Source organism: Schistocerca gregaria, chromosome 10 (genome assembly GCF_023897955.1).
Source record: "Schistocerca gregaria isolate iqSchGreg1 chromosome 10, iqSchGreg1.2, whole genome shotgun sequence".
Taxonomy (NCBI): domain Eukaryota; kingdom Metazoa; phylum Arthropoda; class Insecta; order Orthoptera; family Acrididae; genus Schistocerca; species Schistocerca gregaria.
Genome location: NC_064929.1, coordinates 142,596,138 through 142,622,165, shown reverse-complemented (window position 1 = coordinate 142,622,165; position 26,028 = coordinate 142,596,138). Strand labels below are relative to the sequence as shown.

General features: G+C 43.9%; 1 protein-coding gene across 1 annotated transcript in view; it reads right to left on the bottom strand.

Annotated features, from left to right (window-relative positions):
• Nucleotides 1-26,028, bottom strand: part of LOC126293537 (tenascin-X-like) — a 92,743-nt gene that overhangs the window by 37,115 nt on the left and 29,600 nt on the right. Inside the window, exons 2-3 of the mRNA XM_049986806.1 lie at nt 19,893-20,019; nt 5,071-5,198 (exon numbers count right to left, since the gene is read on the bottom strand). Coding sequence (XP_049842763.1) covers nt 5,071-5,198; nt 19,893-20,019 — 255 coding nt within the window. The remainder of the gene's footprint in view (nt 1-5,070; nt 5,199-19,892; nt 20,020-26,028) is intronic.

The window sequence follows — 26,028 nt, the reverse complement described above, 5'->3', positions numbered from 1 at the left end:
TTGTCACTTGAAGTAAAAATCTGAAACGCGATGATTTTTCTGTTATATAGTTATTGAGAAGCCACATCAGCCACTGCAATTTACGACAAGTTAGATAAGTAATTAAAGATAACTGAGGGTCACTGTAGACCATTTTGATAGTTTTATCTCTTGTGAAACTTAATTTAAACCTAGATTATAGATGTGATATTGTAGAACTTGGAAACCCATTCAGGGAATATCCGTTCACATTTTGTTGAACGCAGTTGGTTTTTACCATCCTGTATTAAAACACTTCCTTTTATCAATAGTGCAATTTATAAACAATGTTTTGTGTTTCGACGTTATCTTACCAGCTACCTAAAAATAGGAAAGCGTTGAACCCCTTCCACTAAATTTAGTTAGTATTAAGATTCTTTTACAGGGAGTGCAGTGGAGCTGACGCTGAGATCATTAAGTATTTGGTTATATGATCGCTAGTCTCACTGAACTCCTGAATTCTACAAGTCATGTGCGGTCTGGCGTCTCCTTACCAGCAACAGGTCCCAAGTTCAAACTAGTCAGTTCCCTGAAAAACACGCTCAGAGCGTCGTTGCGCGAAAGTGGTAGGGAGACACGATATAGAACAATCAGACACCACAATGAATGTTAGAACACCACAAATACAATGAAAGATGAACAATGGGGCCTAACAACATTAACGTTCACGTAACATTTCTAGCAATTACATTTTTTGCAGCTGCCAAGCCACTTCACCTTCAGGGCTAACGAAGTAGGTGGCAAAGTCATCTCTGATACTGTTTTCAATATCTTCTCCACCGACTAAACAAGGTGACAAGTCCTGCAATCCTTGACGTATCCTCCATTAACGTTCACGTAACATTTCTAGCAATTACATTTTTTACAGCTGCCAAGCCACTTCACCTTCAGGGCTAACGAAGTAGGTCGCAAAGTCATCCTCTTCTTCATGCTTAGAAGTACCAACAAAAGTTCCCCCTTGCTCCAGTCCATTTCACTAACTTATCAGTTGGCGAAACCTGCGGTGCCGGACACCTGTTGGTTGGTTGGTTTTGGGGTTTGATGGGGGCTAAACATCGAGGTCATCAGTCCCCTGTTCCAAACAGACATACTTGTAAAAGGCCTATACAGTAAAAGTGCAACCTCTGTACCCAGAGGGAGGGAACACCAAGGGCTACAGAGCTAAAATGAACACCGCAGTAACACAAAATAGAGGACACTTAAAAGGAGCAGAGAAAATTATTGGCTAGAGTAAAACAGACTACAGTGTTTAATGGATCAGGTAAAAGGTCAACCACTCAGCTGGAAAGCATCGATAGAGGTACCAACACAATTTGTTACGATGAAAGACACTATTTTGGTATCCGCGTCACAATTAAAAGTCGCTGGAGTGGGCATAGAAATCATGCGAGAGTGAGTGATGAAACCCAGCTGCACGGATAAAACGTCAAGCTGAGTCAGCTACAGAGGCATCGTCGCCTAGAATTAAAGGAAGTGTAGCTGGTAAACTAAACTATTGCCGCAAGGAGGCTAAAAGGGGCCAGTCCATCAGAAGATGGACCACTGTCAGCCCCGCATCACATCGACACTTGGGCTGGTTCTCACGGCGAAGGAGACAGCTGCGGGTCAACCGAGTATGTCCAATTCGGAGATGGCAGAGTCCCTACGAGTGCCCCTCAAGGATGAGTTCCATACGGCCGTGGACGACTTTACCATGCAGAGCTTATTGGGCGTGTTCAAGACAGACCATTCAGAGCTCCAGACATCGCGGACCTTGCGATGTAGGGCTGATCGGAGGTCTCTTTCCACGAGACCAAGCTCCAGGGGTGGCGACGTGGTGGCCCGCTTGGCCAACCGATCGACACGTTCGTTTCCTGGAATGCCGATGTGGCCCGGGTTCCACACAAACGTCACTGAACGACCACACTCGGCGAGAGCAAAAACAGCACCTTGAATACGGCGCACCAAAGGGTCCGAGAAAAACACTGGTCGAGTTCTTGCAATCCACTCAGGGAGTCACTGCATATCACAAATGACTCCCCAGGGCAGGAGGAAAGATGAGCGAGTTCACGATAAAGAGCAACCAGATCCGCAGTGAAATCACTGCACCCACAAGGCAGGGAATGCTGCCCAACGTAGTTACCGTGGATGAAAGCAAACCCTGTGGGTCCATCGACCACAGAACCATCGGTTTTGACTACATCTGCATCGCGAAACGAAGCAAGAAGAGCAATGAATTGTTGAGGAAGACTGGCAGGTTGAACGGAGTCGCAGGACAAATCCAAGCAAAATCGCAATTGAGGGAGGGATATCAAAATTAGAGAGCAGGCCGCTTGGTACTGGGCAAAGAAGGGGAATTTGGAGAAAACAGAGGAAATTCTAGGCAGCAGGACTGAGAAAGTTGAGACTAGGCAAAAAGGGGATCAGCTATTGATTTCTTACCAGATGTCTGGGAAAGGATGGGAATGTCATATTTCGAACCAACCAGGGGACTAATCCACTTTCTGACTGGACATGGACCCTACTCGACATACTTGTGTCGATTCGGGAAAAAGGCGACACCTGCGTGTGACTGTGGTGTTCCGGAGGGTACTCCTGGCCATGTAGTCTACGAGTGCCCCCTTTTCAATGATGTGGCCTCAGTGTTACGTGACCAACTACAGCACAACGACACATATAGACTGCTCAGACAACACGACACTTTTCAGACCATTAATGAACTGGCTAACGCGGTATCACAGAAAGTCTTAAAGGACTATTTGAGAGAATTAAATTAGCACCTACGAGAGACCTACCTGAACACTGATAGAGTCTGGTACCCTACTCCCAAACCGCCTGGGCGCGGAAAGGCCGACTTCCTCAGTCTTGAATCCGCCGTGCCTCGGGATTTTGGGGGACTAGGGTGCAACCTTACTGATTTGGACAACGCACCTGATTTGACCTTAGGATAAGTTAGTTGTAGGACTTAGTTTTAGACACTATTCTTAGAAACCTGCAGCGATCTACATCTTGGCCTGTGAGGGGCACGCTCATTTGGGTTAGCTCAATGAGCAAGGCTCTACAGTAGGTTTATACTATTCATCTGACACATTTGTAACGCTGTAGGACTTACTGACTAGTATATACACTCCTGGAAATTGAAATAATAACACCGTGAATTCATTGTCCCAGGAAGGGGAAACTTTATTGACACATTCCTGGGGTCAGATACATCACATGATCACACTGACAGAACCACAGGCACATAGACACAGGCATCAGAGCATGCACAATGTCGGCACTAGTACAGTGTATATCCACCTTTCGCAGCAATGCAGGCTGCTATTCTCCCATGGAGACGATCGTAGAGATGCTGGATGTAGTCCTGTGGAACGGCTTGCCATGCCATTTCCACCTGGCGCCTCAGTTGGACCAGCGTTCGTGCTGGACGTTCAGACCGCGTGAGACGACGCTTCATCCAGTCCCAAACATGCTCAATGGGGGACAGATCCGGAGATCTTGCTGGCCAGTTTAGTTGACTTACACCTTCTAGACAACGTTGGGTAGCACTGGATACATGCGGACGTGCATTGTCCTGTTGGAACAGCAAGTTCCCTTGCCGGTCTAGGAATGGTAGAACGATGGGTTCGATGACGGTTTGGATGTACCGTGCACTATTCAGTGTCCCCTCGACGATCACCAGAGGTGAACGGCCAGTGTAGGAGATCGCTCCCCACACCATGATGCCGGGTGTTGGCCCTGTGTGTCTCGGTCGTATGCAGTCCTGATTGTGGCGCTCACCTGCACGGCGCCAAACACGCATACGACCATCATTGGCACCAAGGCAGAAGCGACTCTCATCGCTGAAGACGACACGTCTCCATTCGTCCCTCCATTCACGCCTGTCGCGACACCACTGGAGGCGGGCTGTACGATGTTGGGGCGTGAGCGGAAGACAGCCTAACGGTGTGTGGGACCGTAGCCCAGCTTCATGGAGACGGTTGCGAATGGTCCTCGCCGATACCCCAGGAGCAACAGTGTCCCTAATTTGCTGGGAAGTGGCGGTGCGGTCCCCTATGGCACTGCGTAGGATCCTACGGTCTTGGCGTGCATCCGCGCGTCGCTGCGGTCCGGTCCCAGGTCGACGGGCACGTGCACCCTCCGCCGACCACTGGCGACAACATCGATGTACTGTGGAGACCTCACGCCCCACGTGTTGAGCAATTCGGCGGTACGTCCACCCGGCCTCCCGCATGCCCGCTATACGCCCTCGCTCAAAGTCCGTCAACTGCACATACGGTTCACGTCCAAGCTGTCGCGGCATGCTACCAGTGTTAAAGACTGCGATGGAGCTCCGTATGCCACGTCAAACTGGCTGACACTAACGGCGGCGGTGCACAAATGCTGCACGGCTAGCGCCATTCGACGGCCAACACCGCGGTTCCTGGTGTGTCCGCTGTGCCGTGCGTGTGATCATTGCTTGTACAGCCCTCTCGCAGTGTCCGGAGCAAGTATGGTGGGTCTGACACACCGGTGTCAATGTGTTCTTTTTTCCATTTCCAGGAGTGTATATTTAGGTTACCTGCTTTGTAGTATATTAACACATTAATTTTTCCCATTGCTTTCTCCTCATAGCTTACCTACTAACTAGTTACTAAAATATGACTTAGAATCTGCTGCAACTTATATCTCTGTATCACTATTTTTGGCCCACTAACCTCATAAGGCAGTGGGCTAGATGTATAATTAACATTTTTTCTGGAAATAAAGAAATTTTTTTTAAAGCGAGGGTGGGACCAAGGGCGGGTAGAAGAAGAGGGCCCGAAGGATGGAGGAAGGGGAAAGGAGTGACGAGAGAAGGGGACGAACGCGGACGGCGATCGGGAGACCCGACCTAGGCCCGCCGTCGTGGGGGGGGGGGGGGGGGGGGGGGAGTGCAGAAGATGGAAAAGGAGCCTGCGGTCTGGGTGGTCGGGCGAGGCATGGACGCGGACACCTGTGATCCAGGAACGTTCACCACAGTTGCTGGCGACCGTGTCCCAGTGTGAAACGGGCCTTTATCAGTTGTGGGAGAGACGGCAGCGGGAGACTTACCTGTACGGCTGGCTGCACACCTCCCTGGGCCCGCAGCCTCCTGGACAGACGGGGTCGCAGCCCCACAGGTCGGGGTCCCCGTCGTAGCCGGAGCAGCAGAAGCTCTTCTCCGAGTAGACCCAGTAGTTCTGCGGACACAAACCACCAACAGAATATCTGCTCACCAACTGGTACTCCCGGCTTAACCAAAACGTACCGCAGAGCCCTTTAAAACAAGTGCGGGTAAGACCGCAGACATGGGCACCATAGCTACAAACAGGCGTTGATGTACTTCATTGGGCACATGTTGAAAATGTGTGCCGCGACCGGGACTCGAACCCGGTACAGCTGGGACGTATCCCTTGTACGCTCCCCGTGAGACTCACATTCGCAACATGTCCACACTGCTACATTCGTAGTGTGCCTAATAGATATAATTGCGTAGGCTTCCGCGGCCAGTCAGTCGGCATAAAAGTTTTCTGGCTTTGGTACCGCGTCCTAATGTAAAAACTACTGCTGCTATAGAAAAGCCAACTTTTCGGCCACGATTGCAGCGGCCTTCCTCTGGGTCTAATCTGTTTTACATTATGACGCGGTACCAAACCCAGAAGTCTTTTATGTCGCCTAATAGATGTTTGCCCATTATACTCATTATTCGTGGCAGATTAATGTTCCAAGTCCCGTACGAGTTCGGGCATATCGTGTGCGTTCGCACAAGAAGGTCAATGGTCGGGAAGCCATGTTTTAACTAGATATGACGGGAGTATCTGTTCCCCGAAATCACAGTTACCGTTGATGACCATGCAGCTTTGTTACAAATGAAATGGTTAATGATAAATGATGGTGATGTCCCCAATGAAGTAAATCAACGCCTGTTTGCAGCTAAGATGTCCATTTAATTATCTTTCCATTTCTAGCAAAGCTGCATGGTCATCAACGGTAACTGTTCTGTCGGGAACAGATACTACCGTCGTATATAGTTAAAATATTTTATTATTTACAGTGTTCCTCACTCTTACAATTACACAAGGGTTGGAACTTTAATAGCGGCAACAATTTATTTACAGCTCGTACAAAATAGATGCGTTTGTCAAAGTATTACTGACCTTCAAAGCAGTCACCAGCATTGTGTATAACCCGTTGCCTGCGATGTGGAAGTCCTAGGATAGTCTTAGCAGTGGCAGGTGTGTGTTGACAGTTCTAGCGCGCTGTCTATCGCCTGGTGAATTTGTAGCAGTTCTGCCGTGAAGTGTTTCCTTCAGTTTAGAAATCGAACTTACGAGGTCTTATGTGAGGGGAGTGCATTAGGTGGTATAGCACTTAGCAGTCCCACCAGTCAAACAAATCAGTAACAGCTTGCACTGTACGTGCTTGAGCATTGTCCTGCAGAAAGTGTCATCACTTCTGTCTGTAAGCTGGTCGTAGGTTGTGTTCCAAAAATGAACAGCATAGAGACAGAAGTGATGACACCTTCTGCAGGACCTGGCCATCATTTTGCAGGACAATGCTCAAGCACGTACAGTGCTAGCTGTTATTGATTTGTTTGACTGATGGGGCTGCTAAGTGCTATACCACCTAATCCACTCGTGAGTTCAACTAGATTTCTAAACTGAAGGAAACACTTTACGGCATTCGCTTCAGAACTGCCACACATTCGGCGGCCAATAGAACGAGCCGCTCGAACTGTCAACAAAATTGGCACTGCTTAAGAGTATCCTACGACTTCCACATCGCTGGAAACAGGTTATACACCATGCTGGTGACTACTTTGAAGGTCAGTAAAACATTGAAACACGTATCTGTATTGTAAGATCAGTAAATAAATAGTTTCCATTATTAAAGTTCCAACCCTAGAACTCTGTGCTGACTTGAATCTACCCTCCATATGCTGGAAAAATTAGACGCTTAAAGCCAGCGGTACACATGAAACGTCATCCGAAACTGCACTGAATGCTTTCTCAGAAAAGTATTTTGAACCATTAGTTCATGAGCCCACTCGAAGCGCATATGGTTGCTAAAGCATATTTGCCGTCCTAGCAACAAGTAATCCTGGACAAATAAGGGGTATCGTGATGGATACAGGGATTATCAACCACAAGGCAGTTGCTGCTAGGCTGACTACCGTAACACCCATCACGATCGAAAAGAAACCCAAATTACATTTATTTAAAAAATCTGATAAAAATTCTCTAACGACTTTTTAAGAGACAGTCTCGACTATTAAGATGAGGATTGAGTTCAAAGAGGTAGTATTAACGGCAATTAATATATACTGTAAGTAAGCTGTTTAGGTTTTCTTATTGGTAACGCCGCTTAGCGCTCGGTATGAAAAATCACTGGCTGTGCTGTGCGCAGTGTGTGTTTAGTTTGCATTGTTGTCTGCCATTGTAGTGTTGGGCAGCGGCAGCTGGATGCTAACAGCGAGTAGCGTTGCGCAGTTGGAGGTGAGCCACCAGCAGTGGTGGACGTGGGGAGAGAGATGGCGGAGTTTTGTAATTTGTAAGACTGGATGTCATGAAGTACCATATATATTTTGACTATTAAGGTAAATACACTGTTGTTCTCTATTAAAATCTTTCATTTGCTAACTATACCTATCAGTAGTTAGTGCCTTCTGTAGTTTGAATCTTTTATTTAGCTGGCAGTAGTGGCGCTCGCTGTATTGCAGTAGTTCGAGTAACGAAGATTTTTGTGAGGTAAGTGATTTGTGAAAGGTATAGGTTAATGTTAGTCAGGGGCATTCTTATGTAGGGATTTTTGAAAGTCAGATTGCGTTGCGCTAAAAAATATTGTGTGTCAGTTTAAGCACAGTCGTGTATAATTTTTCTAAGGGGACGTTTCATATGTCGACCCTTAGCCGAGGATACCTCACTGGAATCTTCTGATTTTTTCCTTGTAGTTCGTGTAATTAGTGTAGCTTTTGTTTATAGCCAGCGCATAATCATAGAGAGAATTTCCTTTGTAGTTGCAGTCTTTCATTGTTGTACAGTAAAATAGTTGTGGCATGCATGTATTTTTGCATGAAGTATTTCGCAGCTGCTCTTGCAATTAACTAGTTATTATTTTCAGTGCTATGTTAAGGTGTTTTCTTATTTTGCTCTTCAAATTGTGCTTTTCTGTGTTGTCGTGTGAAATGTTGTGACTATAATGGCGTGTGAAAAACGTACTACTAGGCTCCAAAGTAAACTGAGAAATGACAGTGAAGACGAAAGCAGTGTGTTAGCGCCACCATGTAATGAATTAACTAATGTTCAAAGTAGTAATTTGGCAATTCTACATAGGGAAATGGAGTGGGCTTCAAACAATGGTTTACACAGTGAAACAATTAGTGAACAGGGAAGCATTATCGATCGGTCGGTCGGCAACAGCTCGCGTCAGGATTCCGAAATGACAGGACACAATCTTGCAAATACTGTACATTCAGGTTTTGCGTCCTCACCGTTTTCTCAAATAAGTCAAGACACATTTTCTGTTTTTCAAACTGCGAATATTGCCGGTTCAAATGCATTGCCGAATAGCGCTAAGGAACATGTTTCAGACACCAGTGCACTGTTATTACAATTAATGCAACAAATGGGACAAAAGCTTCAAAAGTTAGACACAATGGAACTAAATCAGAGACGAACACAGCAACAGTTGGACACAATGGAAGATAATCTTCGGAAGTTAGACACCACACTTGAACAAACACGTGAAGATTTAACTACTGAGTTACATAACATTGAATCGAAATGTCAAAAAATCTGTAATGACGTAAAAACACAAATTTGTGAGCATTTTAAACCTATTTTTTCGCGGCATGAAAACGCATTACAGAATCACGAAGCAGCCATAAAAGAATTGCAAACTATTGTTCGTGAAAATCACGACACCTTGCAAGCTAAAATGGACTCAGTTGCATCCACGGATTCGGTTACACAACTTGCAAGAACTCAGGAAAACTTAAAGGACACAGTAGATTCGATTTAAACACAAATGAACACTCTGAATCTTGGTTCAGAAGAACACACTGAGGAAATGTGTTCACTATCGGAGAAAGTTGCCGAACTTTCGGATCAGTTCACTAATTTATCTACGAAGGTAGATGATAATCTGAATGACACAAAACCGGTAGTCTTTAATGACAGAAGAGTGCGAACAAATTAGGAAATTCAAATAAAGTCTGAATCAAATTAGTACGCAACACCAAAGAGAAATCCGGGAAGTACAAGATCAGCTGACACAGGTAATACAACAAATACGTATTTCAGAGGACACTCTAATAACACAGGGCACTTCGGAAATTATGAAAGAAATTGGCAAGGTACACCGAATTTTGAGATGGAACCTCCGAAACGACGTAACAATGACCGACATGCGACTCGCCGACATGATGATTTTGACTATAAGCTGTTCATTACTACACGTAAATTCAAAACATTTAAGAATTCTGGCAACGAAATTCATCCACAACCGTGGCTTCATCAATTCTCTCATTGTTTTCCTCCCAACTGGTCATTAGAACACAGATTAGAATTTATGTGTGGCTACTTGGAGAATGAACCAGCTGTAAGAATGCGATCGGTCATTCACGATTTTCATAGTGAAGGAGAATTTTATCATTTCCTTCCTCTCAGCATATTGGTCTCAAGCTACACAAGACCAAGTAAAACATAGCATAATTTTGATGAAACACTTTGAACGATCTGCGTTTTCTAGTCTTGTCAAATATTTTGAAGACATGTTGCATAAGAACCAGTATCTTTCAAACCCATACAGCCCCTCAGAACTCATCCGCATTTGCTTAATCAAATTACCTGAACATTTACGACAGATTATTTTGGCAGGCCGTTGCAAAGACGACATTGAAGCTTTTCAGGGACTCTTACAAGAATTAGAAATTGACACAGACAGTCGCGGGATGCGAAAACAGGAAAACAATCACTACAGGTCACATCCGTCGCAATTCCGCGATGAAAGAAACAATAACTGGACACGACAAGGCCATTCACAAATCGTGACCAAAACAGACACCACCCGTATGACAACCACTGGCAGAGTAATAGTTACAGAGAAAGATCGCATTTCCGTAGTAATGAATATGACAGAGACAATCATAGAAACAGACAATATGGCAACCAGAGCTATTATCATCACGGGAGACGGAATAACTTCAGACGCAACGGTCCAGCGCGCAGTTACGATTCAGGGAGAAATTCTCCACCACGTGACCGACAAGAAATTAATTACAGAAATTACCGACATGACGACAGACGATATGATCGTAACGACAGACCTGAATTGCATCTGAACTGGCGGGATTCAAACAGAGCAGGGCCCTCTCGGCAAGGTGAATTGGTAGAAGTTAGGTCTCCTAATCCCAATAACGACGCGCGCCAACAAAGAAACAGACAATGACTCGCACCGCAGGCAGCCGCGTGCGCCGGCTGGCTCAGAGAAAAATAACATAAGTTAATCTTGAGCAGAATTCCAGTGGTCTTTACCGACGTAATCACATGATAAATGCTTTTCAGTTGACAGTCTGCGTACTAGGAAGAGTAAAGGTTTACACCACATTTCACATGCAAAACCGTTTATTGAAATATAATCAGCTTTTTAACTTTGTCTTTGCCACAAAATTTTTCACTTCACGCTACTAGTACAATTTGTCAGACTTAGAATCTGTTAACATGCAACCATGTTTGAAGTTAAATATCCAGTCAAGAACCAAGAGAACTTATTTAAACAGAAATTACGAATGCATTGTTATAGTGAACAGACGTCACAGTGTTATTGTGCGTGTACATTCTTGCTTGTTAGTTGCACGATTACGTAACGACTATAAGGCTGATATACTTAGAACATTTACCAGTACTGCTAATTAGATTTTAATGCAACATTTTGGGTTACTTGAAAATAAATTCTGGATTTAAAGTACTTTCTGTGAGATACCAGATGACACAGTGGTTAGTTTATGTGATAGCTACACTATTATGTCACGACGCTACTAATGAGTGACAATTTACAATTTTGCTTTTGCGGTGTATCTCTTTTATATCTGCACAGTTTTTCTGAATTCTTCTGGAAAGGAAAACATGTTTTAGTAGTAACTTTATGGTATAGCTACAATGAGACAGCCTTTATCGTAGCACAACAATACGTTACATTATAGTACTTTCTAGATCACGGTAAGGTACGTAATAACTACGATATCTATACGCAAAGCAATTCACTTCCTTTATTACGAGGTAAGTACATTGACTTCAGCAGAACTTTGCTTACAGAGGACGATAACTACGACACTTCCACATAATTATCTTACAACAAGACGCACAGTTTATCGCTACAGTACACGTATTTGAGTGATTAATTTCGTACTTAAACCATTTCTTTTTCAAGATTTTTGAATTACAAAGAAAGTTTTCCGTGATACATTTCATTCCAATTGCTGTAATCTGTAACTCCTGAGGATATAATTACATTAATCCTCAGGGGGGTACACGCTTACTTTGTGTACCATGTGTTCGGCAAGCACAAGGATCCCTAGGTAATATGGTATTTGCTTATACAACTTTACACATCGGTACCATATTTATCTAACACATACATTACACAGCTATATGATCATTTAACTGAGAGACAAACTTTTTTTTTTACTACATCAGTGATAGATGTTTACGTAATTACACTGTTGGATAACTTCACACTTACGAAATTGTATTTTGTCTGTACTTTGTGAACTGTTCATGTTTTTTCGGAACCATTGTGATACTATGAGAGCTTTGAATGACATATTTGGTATGAGATCATGATTTTTAAAGTACGTTTGAGGCAGATGACACTTTTGACATGAGCAGAGATTTTCTTTTAGGTTTTGAAATTATTGGAGGAAGCTACGACGATTTTGAGAGTTGACTGAGGTGTTATGATGTTATTATTACGATGACTATGTGAATTATGCTGTTGAGGTATATGTTTAAGCTGATGCTATGTGAGTTATTTGGTTATGCTACATATCTGTTACGATGAAATATTGAAAAAGTGTCGACGAATATGTATATGTGGTAAGGTAAGGAATAATGAGTAGTGGTTAGGGACTCTGGTTTGTGAAAAAGGATGTTGGAAACCAAGAATCGTACTTTAAGAGTTATGAAATGTGTGTATATGCGTGAATGTATCACTATGGTGGCGAAAATTTTTCGGACACTATTATATTTATAGGATTTTATTTTCTACACATTTATAACGCAAATTCTCAACCTGTGAAAATATTTTTATATGAGACTGCCACTGTAGCGGAAACTGGTGTCGTAAATATTTCGATAAGACAGTTAAGTGACCACCTGCATGTAATGCGTCGTGGGCACCCAGCTCCGCGACAACCACCTGATAAAAGAAAGCCATTAGTGTGTGCCTGTCAGAGGCACAGGTGGAGAAAAAAAAAAAGAGGCCATTATCCTCGCTATTGAGATTCCTTTGTAGAAAGCATCGCAAATACTACACGCCCAAACTTGAAAACATATGATTACACTCTGGAGCTCTTAATTTATGATATTTACTGAAATGCCTAATGAAACGACGAGAAACATTTCGTGGCTATTGTCCTGCTAGTTGAGAGAAATGCCATGTGGCTTGCTTTATGCATTTATTTACTCATTTTGTTTAATATCTAGTTTCTAACTGCACTGAAGCATTGGTTAAAATAAATTTTATGGATGTACTAATATAAATATTTTATGCCTACAGATCCAGTAAATAATAACTTTATGATGTACTTAAAAAAAAGAAGTAGCACAAAAAGACATTTCCCTTCACAGAAATTGCATACAGAATTGTCTTTCAAGTACACAGTAATATTTTTTTACAATAAATATTTGTGGTGCACCACTTTAATTGCATAGACATTAAGATGTGAATAGACATTGTCCTTGTCTGCATTCTTGTCTTTAGTGTAAATTTTTTTTCTGCTTGAGCTTTGTCATGTTTAGTTATAAGCTGTTGCATTTGCTTCTACTGTGTGCCAGGCATAGTGCTACTGAATTTCACTTTGTATTACTCTATTAAGCCAGTTTTACTACGGATTTATTTTTTCTTGTTTGCTGCGCATTGCCGTATATTAGTTTTAATATTGCTGCCTTTTTTTTTGCCAATTTCAATTTTTTTATCATTGCTGTTTGTGTTAATTGTTTTGTGCTGCTGCATTGCCTCGTCCCTTAGATTAGCATCTGAGCTCAGTAGGTTTAAGTTAGCTTAAGAGGGGGTAGACTATATAAGAAACTAACTATGATGAATTGGAAGAAAGTCATTGAGAAGTTGTAAGAAAATGGTTTGGCCAAAAAAAAAAAAGTAGTGTACAATGGAGAAAAACTATTTTTGAAAGATGATGTGAGCAAAATACAGAAAGCATGCTTGGATAGGATATTTTTGGTGGAAACAAATGTTGAGATATGACGAAAGATCTACAGAATGAAGTTTTGGGTTAGACTGCAGTACCAAATGTTACACTGAAAACAAACCCTGTCCTTTCCTTTTGTGTTATCCCACTATTTGTTTGTGTACCCTTGTGTATTTATGTTCTTCATGTCTTTATATGTTCATCTGATAAGACTTATGTTGTAGAATTTTCTAATATTCAGCTACATTCACTATGATGAGGAATACTGTTATCCTCAAATATAATTTGCATTAATAATATGTCGTTTTCTTTGTAAATATGTTTAGAAATTATTTATTCTGTTCTGTTTTAATGCTCATGTGTGAAGTTGATGTTTCGAAATTTATTCTGATTTTTTATGTATGTGCTCCTGTCATAATTCCTGTAACACTGATGTATATGTTATTTCGATTCTTTTGTAAAGCCTGTATTACTGCAAATGTTATGTGTACTATTATGTTCTTTAAAGATGTATTTTGTACCTTTGTTATTGTATTCTTATGTTATAAAATTGTAATTGACACCAGTTCATCAAATTAAGTAACTTGTAAATTACATTTCACTGCACACATTTCTGTTGGTCATAGTATATGGACAATATGTGAGAAGTAGGGACTGATAGTGTTTGCACGTGTGTTAATAATTCAGCATTGGGACTGGATAACAGCATTGCTGGTTCTAAGGACAATTAGAAAAATAACTTTGTGAGTGCACAAGTGGTGGTTCAAGTACATGCGATATTGTCTGCAAGACTCTTCGATGGTGATTGTGCACCTGCACAGTCGCAACAGTTGGCTGCTAGCCATCTCTACAAGGACTACAGTGGGTTTACACCTTTGATGACTCACCAATACCATTATTTCTACAAGGACTGCAGTGGGTCTGCACCTCTGGTGGCCCACCAATACCGTAATCTCTACCAGGACTACTCTGTGACGACCTACCTACCAATATTCTTTAAAACTTCGACTGACTCTGCTGTGGGTTTGCTCTTCCGTTGGAAGGACAACGCTACTTCTTCAAGACTGCATGGAAAATCCACTACTTCTGTGTGCATTTTCTTTTATTGCTCAGACTTTGAGAAAAACACAGCAATTTTACTTTGAGGAATGATCAGGACTGTCTTTATGGACTGTGAGAAAATTTTAGCTTTTGACCAACATTGTATCAATAAGTGTGTGCATTTGATATCTTTGTTATAGTAATTATGAAAAATTTTATGAAATCATTATTGGCCACTGCCCAAAACAATTTGTAAAAATTTTTTGTGGGGAGCATGGGGGCTATGTAAGTAGGCTGTTTAGGTTTTCTTATTGGTAACGCCGCTTAGCGCTCGGTATGAAAAATCACTGGCTGTGCTGTGCGCAGTCTGTGTTTAGTTTGCATTGTTGTCTGCCATTGTAGTGTTGGGCAGCGGCAGCTGGATGCTAACAGCGCGTAGCGTTGCGCAGTTGGAGGTGAGCCACCAGCAGTGGTGGACATGGGGAGAGAGATGGCGGAGTTATGTAATTTGTAAGACTGGATGTCATGAACTACCATATATATTTTGACTATTAAGGTAAATACACTGTTTGTTCTCTATTAAAATCTTTTATTTGCTAACTATACCTATCAGTAGTTAGTGCCTTCCGTAGTTTGAATCTTTTATTTAGCTGGCAGTAGTGGCGCTCGCTGTATTGCAGTAGTTCGAGTAACGAAGATTTTTGTGAGGTAAGTGATTTGTGAAAGGTATAGGTTAATGTTAGTCAGGCCCATTCTTTTGTAGGGTTTTTTGAAAGTCAGATTGCGTTGCGCTAAAAAATATTGTGTGTCAGTTTAAGCACAGTCGTGTATAATTTTTTTGAGGGGACGTTTCAATACCACATAAAGTAATGAGTGATGGTACCGATCCACCATAGTACACAAAACGGGTCATATTCGAACCGACACCGACGCCCACCAAGAATTATTCTTTCTGCGGACCATTCGCGACTGCAACAGGAAAATGGGGAAGTGACACTGGTAAACTAAGTAATCTCTTCCACATAATATAAGGTTGTTTGAGGATTATACACTGAAGTGCCAAAGAAACTGGTATAGGTATGCGTATTCAAATACAGAGATACGTAAACAGGCAGAATACGGCGATACTGTCGACAACGCCAATGTAAGACAAGTGAGTGGCGCAGTTGTTAGGTCGGTTACTGCTGCTACAGTGGCAGGTTATCGAGATTTAAGTGAGTTTGACCGTGGTGTTACAGTCGGCGCACGGGAGATGGGACGCAGCATCTCCGAGGTAGCGATGAAGTGGGGATTTTGCCTTACGAACTTTTCGCGAGAGTACCATGAATATCAGAAATCCGGTAAAACACAATCTCCGGCATCGCTGCGGCCGGAAAAAGATCCTGCAAGAACGGGAACAACGACGAATGAAGAGAGTCGTTCACCGTGGCAGAATTGCAATCCCTTCCGAAAATTGCTGCCGATTTCAATGCTGGGCCAGTGTCAGAAACATTAAACGAAACATTATCGATATGAGCTTTGGGGGCCGAAGGCACTCGTGTGCCCTTCGTGACTGAAAGCCACAAATGTTCAAATAACTTCCGGGTGACGTCGTCGACCACCGCCGATATTTCGACAGGAGCACACCCTACCATTCTCAAGGCACAAATTCAAAAAGGAAGCAATGTGCAAGGAAATTTAATACCTCGGTTTACAGACGAGAAACACGGAAGATACCACACACAGTAACCGCAAAGTAAACAAATCAAAGATAACCAACATCAGAAATGTCGAGAGTTACTATTATTCAACAGGTGAGGTAGCCCTAATTCTGTCCCTCTGTTTTTTGATGAGAGACAGAGCCGGATTCCAAGGAGCATTTAGACAAAATCCACTATCTCTGTTTATAAGGTTGCTTGATAGTTTGATTTCAACCGGCTGAAATCCGGCTCTGTCTCTCATCAAATAACAGAGGGACAGAATTAGGGCTACCTCACCTATTGATTAATAGTTACTATCGACATTTCTGATGTTGGTTATCTTTGATTTGTTTACTTTGCGGTTACTGTGTGTGGTATCTTCCTTGTTTCTCGTCTGTGAACCGAGGTATTAAATTTCCTTGCACATTGCTTCCTTTTTGAATTTGTGCCTTGAGAATGGCAGGGTGTGCTCCTGTCGAAATATCGGCGGTGTTCGACGACGTCACCCGGCAGAAAACCCATAAGTTATTTGAACATTCGATTCACAGGTAAAAGTTAAGGTCTCACGAAAGCCACAATGCTTTACCCCTGGGCTGGCCGCTGTGGCCGAGCGGTTCTAGGCGCTTCATTACGGAACCGCGCGACTGCTACGGATGCAGGTTCGAATCCTGCCTCGGGCATGGATGTGTGTGATGTCCGTAGGTTAGTTAGCTTTAAGTAGTTCTAGGGGACTGATGGACTCAGTGCTCAGAGCCATTTGAACCCCCCCTTTTTTTTCGCCTCGCCTGGGCACGTAAAACAGGCATTGGACTGTCGATGTCTGGAAACATGTTGCCTGGTCGCACGATTCTCGTTTCAAACTGTATGGACCTCGCCATGGACGTCGGGAGTGAAATTGCGCATCGTACAACCTATTGCGCTCAGTTTGAGTCGTAACACTACGTCCTGTGGTTGCACGGAAATCATTATTCCACATGGTGACGTTGCTGGCAGGGTTCCTCCGAGCCATAATCCGTAGGTAGCGGTCATCCACTGCAGTAGTAGCCCTTGAGCGGCCTGAGCGAGGCGTGTCATCGACAGTCTCTCTGTTTCTCCTCCATGTCCTAACAACATCGCTTTGGTTCACTCCGAGACGCCTGGACACTTCCCTTTTTGAAAGTCCTCCTTGGCACACAGTAACAATGCAGACGCGATCTAAATGCGGTATTCACCGTATCACAGCTATATACAAGAATAATATAGAAAACAACAGAAATAATTTCCGACTAGTCTCCGCAAGAGACTTCTCCGACATACCATGCCTAATTCAGAGATCAGTTAGAAGATCTGGGCTGCTGGGGCGTCAACTATTTGAAACACGAACAGCTGCTAGCATGAGTTTCTTAGAAGTAGATACCTTTGGGGTTGCGAAGCAACTCAAATCGCTTGATACGGGCAAGTCTTCAGGTCGAGATTGTATACCGATTACGCTCCTTTCAGATTACGCTGATACAATAGCTCCCTACTTAGCACTCATATACAACCGCTCGCTTACCGATAGATCTGTACCTACAGATTGGAAGTTGCGCAGGTCGCACCAGTGTTTAAGAAGGGTAGTAGGAGTAATCCATCTAACTACATACCTATATCATTGACGTCGGTTTGCAGTAGGGTTTTGGAACATATACTGTATTCAAACATTATGAATCCTCTAAGGGAACGATCTATTGACACGTAATCAGCATGGCTTCAGAAAACATTGTTCTTGCGCAACGCAGCTAGCTCTTTATTCACGCGAAGTAATGGCCTCTGTCGACAGGCGATCTCAAGTTGATTCCGTATTTCTAGATTTCCGGAAAGCTTTTGACACCGTTCCTCACAAGCGACTTCTAATCAAGCTGCGGGCCTATGGGGTATCGTCTCAGTTGTGCGACTGGATTCGTGATTTTCAGTCAGGAAGGTCGCAGTTCGTAGTAATAGACGGCAAATCATCGAGTAAAACTGAAGTGATATCAGGTGTTCCCCAGGGAAGCGTCCTGGGACCTCTGCTGTTCCTGATCTATATAAATGACCTGGGTGACAAGCTGAGCAGTTCTCTTAGGTTGTTCGCAGATGATGCTGTAATTTACCGTCTAGTAAGGTCATCTGAAGACCAGTATCAGTTGCAAAGCGATTTAGAAAAGATTGCTGTATGGTGTGGCAGGTGGCAGTTGACGCTAAATAACGAAAAGTGTGAGGTGATCCACATGAGTTCCAAAAGAAAACCGTTGGAATTCGATTACTCGATAAATAGTACAATTCTCAAGGCTGTCAATTCAACTAACTACCTGGGTGTTGAAATTACGAACAACTTCAGTTGGAAAGACCACATAATAATATTGTGGGGAAGGCGAGCCAAAGGTTGAGTTGCAATGGCAGGACACTTGGAAGATGCAACAAGTCCACTAAAGAGACAGCTTACACTACACTCGTTCGTCCTCTGTTAGAATATTGCTGCGCGGTGTGGGATCCTTACCAGGTGGGATTGACGGAGGAGATCGAAAGGGTGCAAAAAAGGGCAGCTCGTTTTGTATTATAGGGGAGAGAGTGTGGCAGATATGATACGCGATTTGGGATGGAAGTCATTACAGCAAAGACGTTTTTCGTCGCGGCGAGACCTTTTTACGAAATTTTAATCACCAACTTTCTCTTCCGAATGCGAAAATATTTTGTTGAGCCCAACCTACATAGGGAGGAATGATCATCAAAATAAAATAAGAGAAATCAGAGCTCGAACAGAAAGGTATAGGTGTTCGTTTTTCCCGCGCGCTCTTCGGGAGTGGAATAGTAGAGAGATGGTATGATTGTGGTTCGATGAACCCTCTTCCAAGCACTTAAATGTGAATTGCAATGTAGATGTAGACATAGATGTATCCAAGTCTGCTGTCGGTCGATGAACAACCGGTGCGCTGCCGAGCGCCGGCCTTTATAGCGCTTCGGCGGATGAGTACCTCGTAACTATTTTCCATCAAGTGGTTTGACGTGTGAAAATAGTTCCGGGATCTACAGCGACATCTCCCTTATGTTTACGTGAACCTGTAGTGGTCCCTGGTGCCCGCTGGGGCCTTTGCTGTGGTGGTGTTGCTGTGGTTGTTGCTGTGGCCGTTCTTCAATATTGCCTGTCGGTTGTGTAGTGCTTCGGTGCGCCTGCGAGGCCGGCAACCCGCGGCTGCAGGCTGTCAGTTTGGTTGCTGATACTCTAGGCACCGTGATGTCTGGTGGAGAAGGCCACCTCCTTCCTGGTGGAACGACTGGATTTGATCGGCTGTCGGACCCCCTCCGTTAAACAGGCGCTGCTGACGCATGGTTGTTTACATCTTTTGGCGGGTTTAGTGACATCTCTGAACAGTGAATAAGACTGTGTCTGTGATACAATATCCACAGTCAACGTCTATTTTCAGGAATTCTAGTCTCTGGGGTGATGCAAAACATTTTTTGAAGTGTGTAAACCGAAAGGAAGCGTGTCTGGTCTAATTCTTTTAATTAAATTACAGTCAGCTCAAGATAGATAACTAATAGTAAGATACTGCAATAAATCACTATGCAACATTTATTTTGACCACCGTATGTGATTCAGCTACATGTCGATGTCACTGAGCTTTGTACAAACCTATCAAAGTGCAATATACTATGAGTTCCGTTGCAGCTGGCATATCTGTTGGGTAATCTTGGACCTGTCACTTACGATGGTCGCGTGTGCAGTCATGCTGACAACAGGCGAGTATACTCACCGCATAACGTGTGTAGGAGTACGTGCGGTAGCCATACTTGGTGCACGAACCGAACACCCACCAGCACTTCTCGTAGTAGACGTAGGTGTGTCCTGAGTACCCGGTGTACGTGTAGGGCACTTGTCGCCTGAAAGAGAAAAGCAATGTTACCAGATCACCTTCTGTTGTTCCGCTTGACGATTCCACTGAAAGACTGCACCAGTATACAGGGTTTCCATCGATAGAAACCGGACCATATATCTCACGAAATAAGCACCAAACGGAAAAACTACAAAGAACGAAACTTGATAACTCGAAGGGGGGAAAACCAGATGGCGATATGGTTGGCCCGCTAGACGGCGCTGCCATAGGTCAAAAGGGTATCAACTGCGTTTTTTCAAACAAGAACCCCCATGTTTCATTATATATTCGTACAGTACGTATGGAAATATGAATGTTTTAGTTGGACTACTTTTTTCGCTTTGTGATAGCTGGCGCTGTAATAGTCACAAACATATGGCTCACAATTTTAGACGAACAGTTGGTAACAGGTAGGTTTTGTAAATTAAAATACAGAACGTAGGTACGTTTGAACACATTATTTCGGTTGTTCCAATGTGATACAGGTACCTTTGTGAACTTATCATTTCTGGGAACGCATGCTGTTACAGTCAATACCACATTAAAATGCAATAAATGCTCAAAATGATGTCCATCAACCTCAATGCAATTGGCAATACGTGTAACGACATTCCTCTCAACAGCGAGTAGCTCGTCTTCCGTAATGTTCGCACAAGGATTGCCAATGCGCTGACGCATGTCGTCAGGCGTTGTCGGTGGATCACGATAGCAAATATCCTTCCCCACATAAAGAAATCCGGGGACGTCAGATCCGGCCATGGTATGGTGCTTCGACGACCAATCCACCTGTCATGAAATATGCTATTCAATACCGCTTCAACCGCACGCGAGCTATGTGCCGGACATCCATCGTGTTGGAAGTACATCGCCATTCTGTCATGCAGTGAAACATCTTGTAGTAACACCAGTAGAAGATTACGTAGGAAATCAGCATACATTGCACCATTTAGAATGCGGTACAATGGGGGCCAATTATCCTTCCTCCCATAATGCCGCACCATACATTAAACCGCCAAGGTCGCTGATGTTCCACTTGTCGCAGCCATTGTGGATTTTCCGTTGCCCAATAGTGTATATTATGCTGGTTTACGTTACCGCTGTTGGTGAATGTCACTTCGTCACTAAATAGAACGCGTGCAAAAAATCTGTCATCGTCCTGTAATTTCTCTTGTACACAGTGGCAGAACTGTACACGACGTTGATATTCGTCGCCATGCAATTCCTTGTGCATAGAAATATGGTACGGGTGCAACCGTTGTTGATATAGCATTCTCGACAGCAGCTAAAACACCTACTTGGCCATCGTCATTTTTGCAGGTCGTGGTTGACGTTTCACATGTGGCTGAACACTTCCTGTTTCCTTAAATATCTTAACTATCCGGCGAACAGTCCGGACACTCGGATGATGTCACCCTAGGATACCGAGCAGCATACATAGCACACTCCCGTTGGGCGTTTTGATCACAATAGCGATACATCAACACGATATCGATCTTTTGCGTAATTGGTAAACTGTCCATTTTAACACGGGTAATGTATCACGAAGCAAATGCCGTCCTCACTGACGGAATGTTACGTGATACCCCGTACTTATACGTTTGTGACTATTACAACGCCATCTATCACAAAGCGAAGAAAGTGGTCCAAATAAACATTCATATTTATTTACGTAGTACACGAATATGTAATAAAAATGCGGATTCCTGTTTTAAAAAAAACGCAGTTGATATCCATTTGACCTACGGCAGCGCCATCCAGCAAGCCAACCATAGCGCCATCTGGTTTCCCCCTTCACGCTAGACGAGTTTCGTTCTTTGTAGCTGTTTCGTTTGACGCTTGTTTCGTGAGACATTTGCCCCAGTCACTATCAATGGACCACCCTCTATAGTGGTGGTTATAATTAAACTTTCCATGTCTAACACATTATAACACGTAAACTAATTACTGTACGAGTACCAAACCAGGTAGTATTTATGTCAAGGACCTTGGAAAGAGAAATAATGCAGAATCAATTCAACTGAAACACTTTTACTGAGCTGCTACGATCCGTCATAGCATTACATACCGGTACCATTATTGTTACAAAAGAGGTCCAATACGGCGCCCATCAGTGCCTAGAAGAGTCAAAGCGCAGGATTGCATTCTAAACAGGAGAACGAATCATGTCCGTAGATATGCTGGCTACCTCTGTCGATATGCAGCACTTAAGCACATGTGAGAAAGTTTCCCTGGAAAACCTTGTTTTTCACCTGTGATCAGGTGATCGTGTCGGCCAGGCATTTGAAATCGATCTGTTAATAATTCGATTATTTCCAAATATATTTCGAGGAGCAGGTGAACTTCAAGGATGATGTGCAGTGGCGCTCCATCTTTCATGAACACTGTTCGAGTCCGACGACGATTGGTTTACAGGCTGCTCAACTGCGCGGTTATCAGCGCCCGTACAAATTCCCAACCTTTGCTCAGTTAAATTTCTCCACTTTCATGAATAATGATGAAATGATGAGGACAGCACAAACAGCCAGTCATCTCGAGGCAGGTGAAAATTCCTGATCCCACCGGAAATCGAACCCGGGAACCTGTGGAAGCGAGAACGCGACCACGAGCTGCAGGTATCGGGTTCGATGCGTACCTCTCCTATAGGGCGGGTATGATATGCTGGCGGAGCATATCGCAGCAACAGTGGACAGTCACACTGCAGGAATTTGGTTCTTGAGCGGCATCCTGTGCAAAAAAGAATGGGCCAATATGATATGCTGGCGGAGCATAACGCAGTAACAGTGGACAGTCACACAGCAAGAATTTGGTTCTTGAGCGGCACCCTGTGCAAAAAAGAATGGGCCAATATGGTATGCTGGCGGATCATATCGCAGCAACAGTGGACAGTCACACTGCAGGAATTTGGTTCTTGAGCGGCATCTTGTGCAAAAAAGAATGGGCCAATATGATATGCTGGCGGAGCAAATCGCAGCAACAGTGGACAGTCACACTGCAAGAATTTGGTTCTTGAGGGGCACCCTGTGCAAAAAAGAATGGGCCAATATGATATGCTGGCGGAGCATATCACAGTAACAGTGGACAGTCACACAGCAAGAATTTGGTTCTTGAGCGCCACCATGTGCAAAAAAGAATGGGCCAATATGATATGCTGGTGGAGCATATCGCAGTATCAGTGGACAGTCACACTGCAAGAATTTGGTTCTTGAGTGGTACCCTCTGCAAAAAAGAATGGGTCAATATGATATTCTGGCGAAGCATATCGCAGTAATGCTGGCTATTCACACTGCAAGCATTTTGTTCTTGAGTGGCACCCTGTGCCAAAAAAGAATGGGCCAATATGATATGCTGGCGGAGCATATCGCAGCAACAGTGGACAGTCACACTGCAGGAATTTGGTTCTTGAGCGGCATCCTGTGCAAAAAAGAATGGGCCAATATGATATGCTGGCGGAGTATATCGCAGTAACAGTGGACAGTCACACAGCAAGAATTTGGATCTTGAGCGGCTCCCTGTGCAAGAAAGAATGGGCCAATATGGTATGCTGGCGGATCATATCGCAGCAACAGTGGACAGTCACACTGCAGGAATTTGGTTCTTGAGCGGCATCCTGTGCAAAAAAGAATGGGCCAATATGATATGCTGGCGGAGCAAATCGCAGCAACAGTGGACAGTCACACTGCAAGAATTTGGTTCTTGAGGGGCACCCTGTGCAAAAAAGAATGGGCCAATATGATATGCTGGCGGAGCATATCACAGTAACAGTGGACAGTCACACAGCAAGAATTTGGTTCTTGAGCGCCACCATGTGCAAAAAAGAATGGGCCAATATGATATGCTGGTGGAGCATATCGCAGTATCAGTGGACAGTCACACTGCAAGAATTTGGTTCTTGAGCGGTACCCTCTGCAAAAAAGAATGGGTCAATATGATATTCTGGCGAAGCATATCGCAGTAATGCTGGCTATTCACACTGCAAGTATTTTGTTCTTGAGTGGCACCCTGTGCCAGAAAAGAATGGGCCAATATGATATGCTGGCGGAGCATATCGCAGCAACAGTGGACAGTCACACTGCAGGAATTTGGTTCTTGAGCGGCATCCTGTGCAAAAAAGAATGGGCCAATATGATATGCTGGCGGAGTATATCGCAGTAACAGTGGACAGTCACACAGCAAGAACTTGGATCTTGAGCGGCTCCCTGTGCAAGAAAGAATGGGCAAATATGATATGCTGGCGGAGCATATCGCAGCAACAGTGGACAGTCACACTGCAGGAATTTGGTTCTTGACCAGCATCCTGTGCAAAAAAGAATGGGCCAATATGATATGCTGGCGGAGCAAATCGCAGCAACAGTGGACAGTCACACAGCAAGAATTTGGTTCTTGAGCGCCAGCATGTGCAAAAAAGAATGGGCCAATATGATATGCTGGCGGAGCACATCGCAGTATCAGTGGACAGTCACACTGCAAGAATTTGGTTCTTGAGCGGCACCCTCTGCAAAAAAGAATGGGTCAATATGATATTTTGGCGAAGCATATCGCAGTAACGCTGGCTATTCACACTGCAAGCATTTTGTTCTTGAGTGGCACCCTGTGCCAAGAAAGAATGGGCCAATATGATATTCTGGCGAAACATATCGCAGTAACGCTGGCCAGTCACACTGCAATTCTTTGGTCCTTGAGCGGCAACCAATGCGTGTTTGAAATGTTGAGACCAGTGGGATACTTCACCCTATACTTTGCCACCACAAACTGGGGGTTTATGACAACTAAAGACTGTAGGTTTCAAGGCATTCCAACTCAGTTGTGTAATTCCAGAATTGCATCACATATGAACAAAAGAAACTGGTTTGTAATACTCGGATTCAGGTAAATGACTGTTTTTAAATACAACATTTATTCGGCATACACTTGAAGACGAAAGATTATGTTTTACACATAAAATAGTAATTGAAACGCAACTGTTAAATATAAGAGGCGACCTTTAAATTTCCGTTTGAGGGCGTTGCTGCAGCGTGGTGGTGGTGGTGGTGGTGGTGGTGGTGGTGATTGTGGTAAGTTCCTATGGGACCAGTCCCTAGTCTTACACACTACTTAATCTACTTACACTCAGTTACGCTGACACCACACACACACCCATGCCCGTGGGATGACTCCGACCTTCGATGGGGGCAGCCGTGAGAACCATAGCAAGGCGCCTAAGACCGTGCGGCTACCCCGCGTGGCTGCTGCAGCGTATATGCGGAGTTGCGCGACTCCAATGCGGGTATGTAAGCACCGATAAGTAGGCAAACCATTAGTGTGACATTCGTGTCTTTGCGACGTGCGTTCGGTAAAAGCGAAAACGCCACATATGGCGATATTATCAAATGCGCCAAAAACGCGACCAACATGCTGCTATTCTCCCTTCGGCTGCCGAAGTACAAACACTGGTAGACATTTATCGGACAATGAAATATGTGTATGTGGCATCATGTCAGTGGACAACAATCGTTGTGGAGTACTGCGCTAAGTCCCGTGCTGCTTCGTGAGAACTCGTGTCCCCATGGCGCAAATGTCGTGACGCAGAAGTTAAAGCCAACTAAAGTGGAAGACATTAGACCACTTGCCCTATAGTTCTGATCCCTCTCCATACTATTATCACGCCTTCGGTCCTTTGAAAAAGGGCGTTAAAGGGTCGGTCGAGGTTGTGTTGCAGGGAGATACGGATTTCTTCACGCATTCACGCAACAGGGCACCACGTTTTACCAAATGGATATCTTCAAGCTGGTGAGTGATTGGCATACCGGTGCTGGAGTTTACGGCCTGCGAAGGGAAACATTTCGATCGCACTTCATACACAGATACATGGGGAGTCAGCAGCCCCTACTTATTGGTTTTATGCAAACTGCAATGCCTTCAAACAATAGGTGTGAGATTTTCACATTCTTTTGGCTGCAAGGTGCCAACTATTAGACCCACTGAAAAAACGAATGGGACCTTTTTGTTAGAAATGAAATGTAGTTATATTTTGTACTGG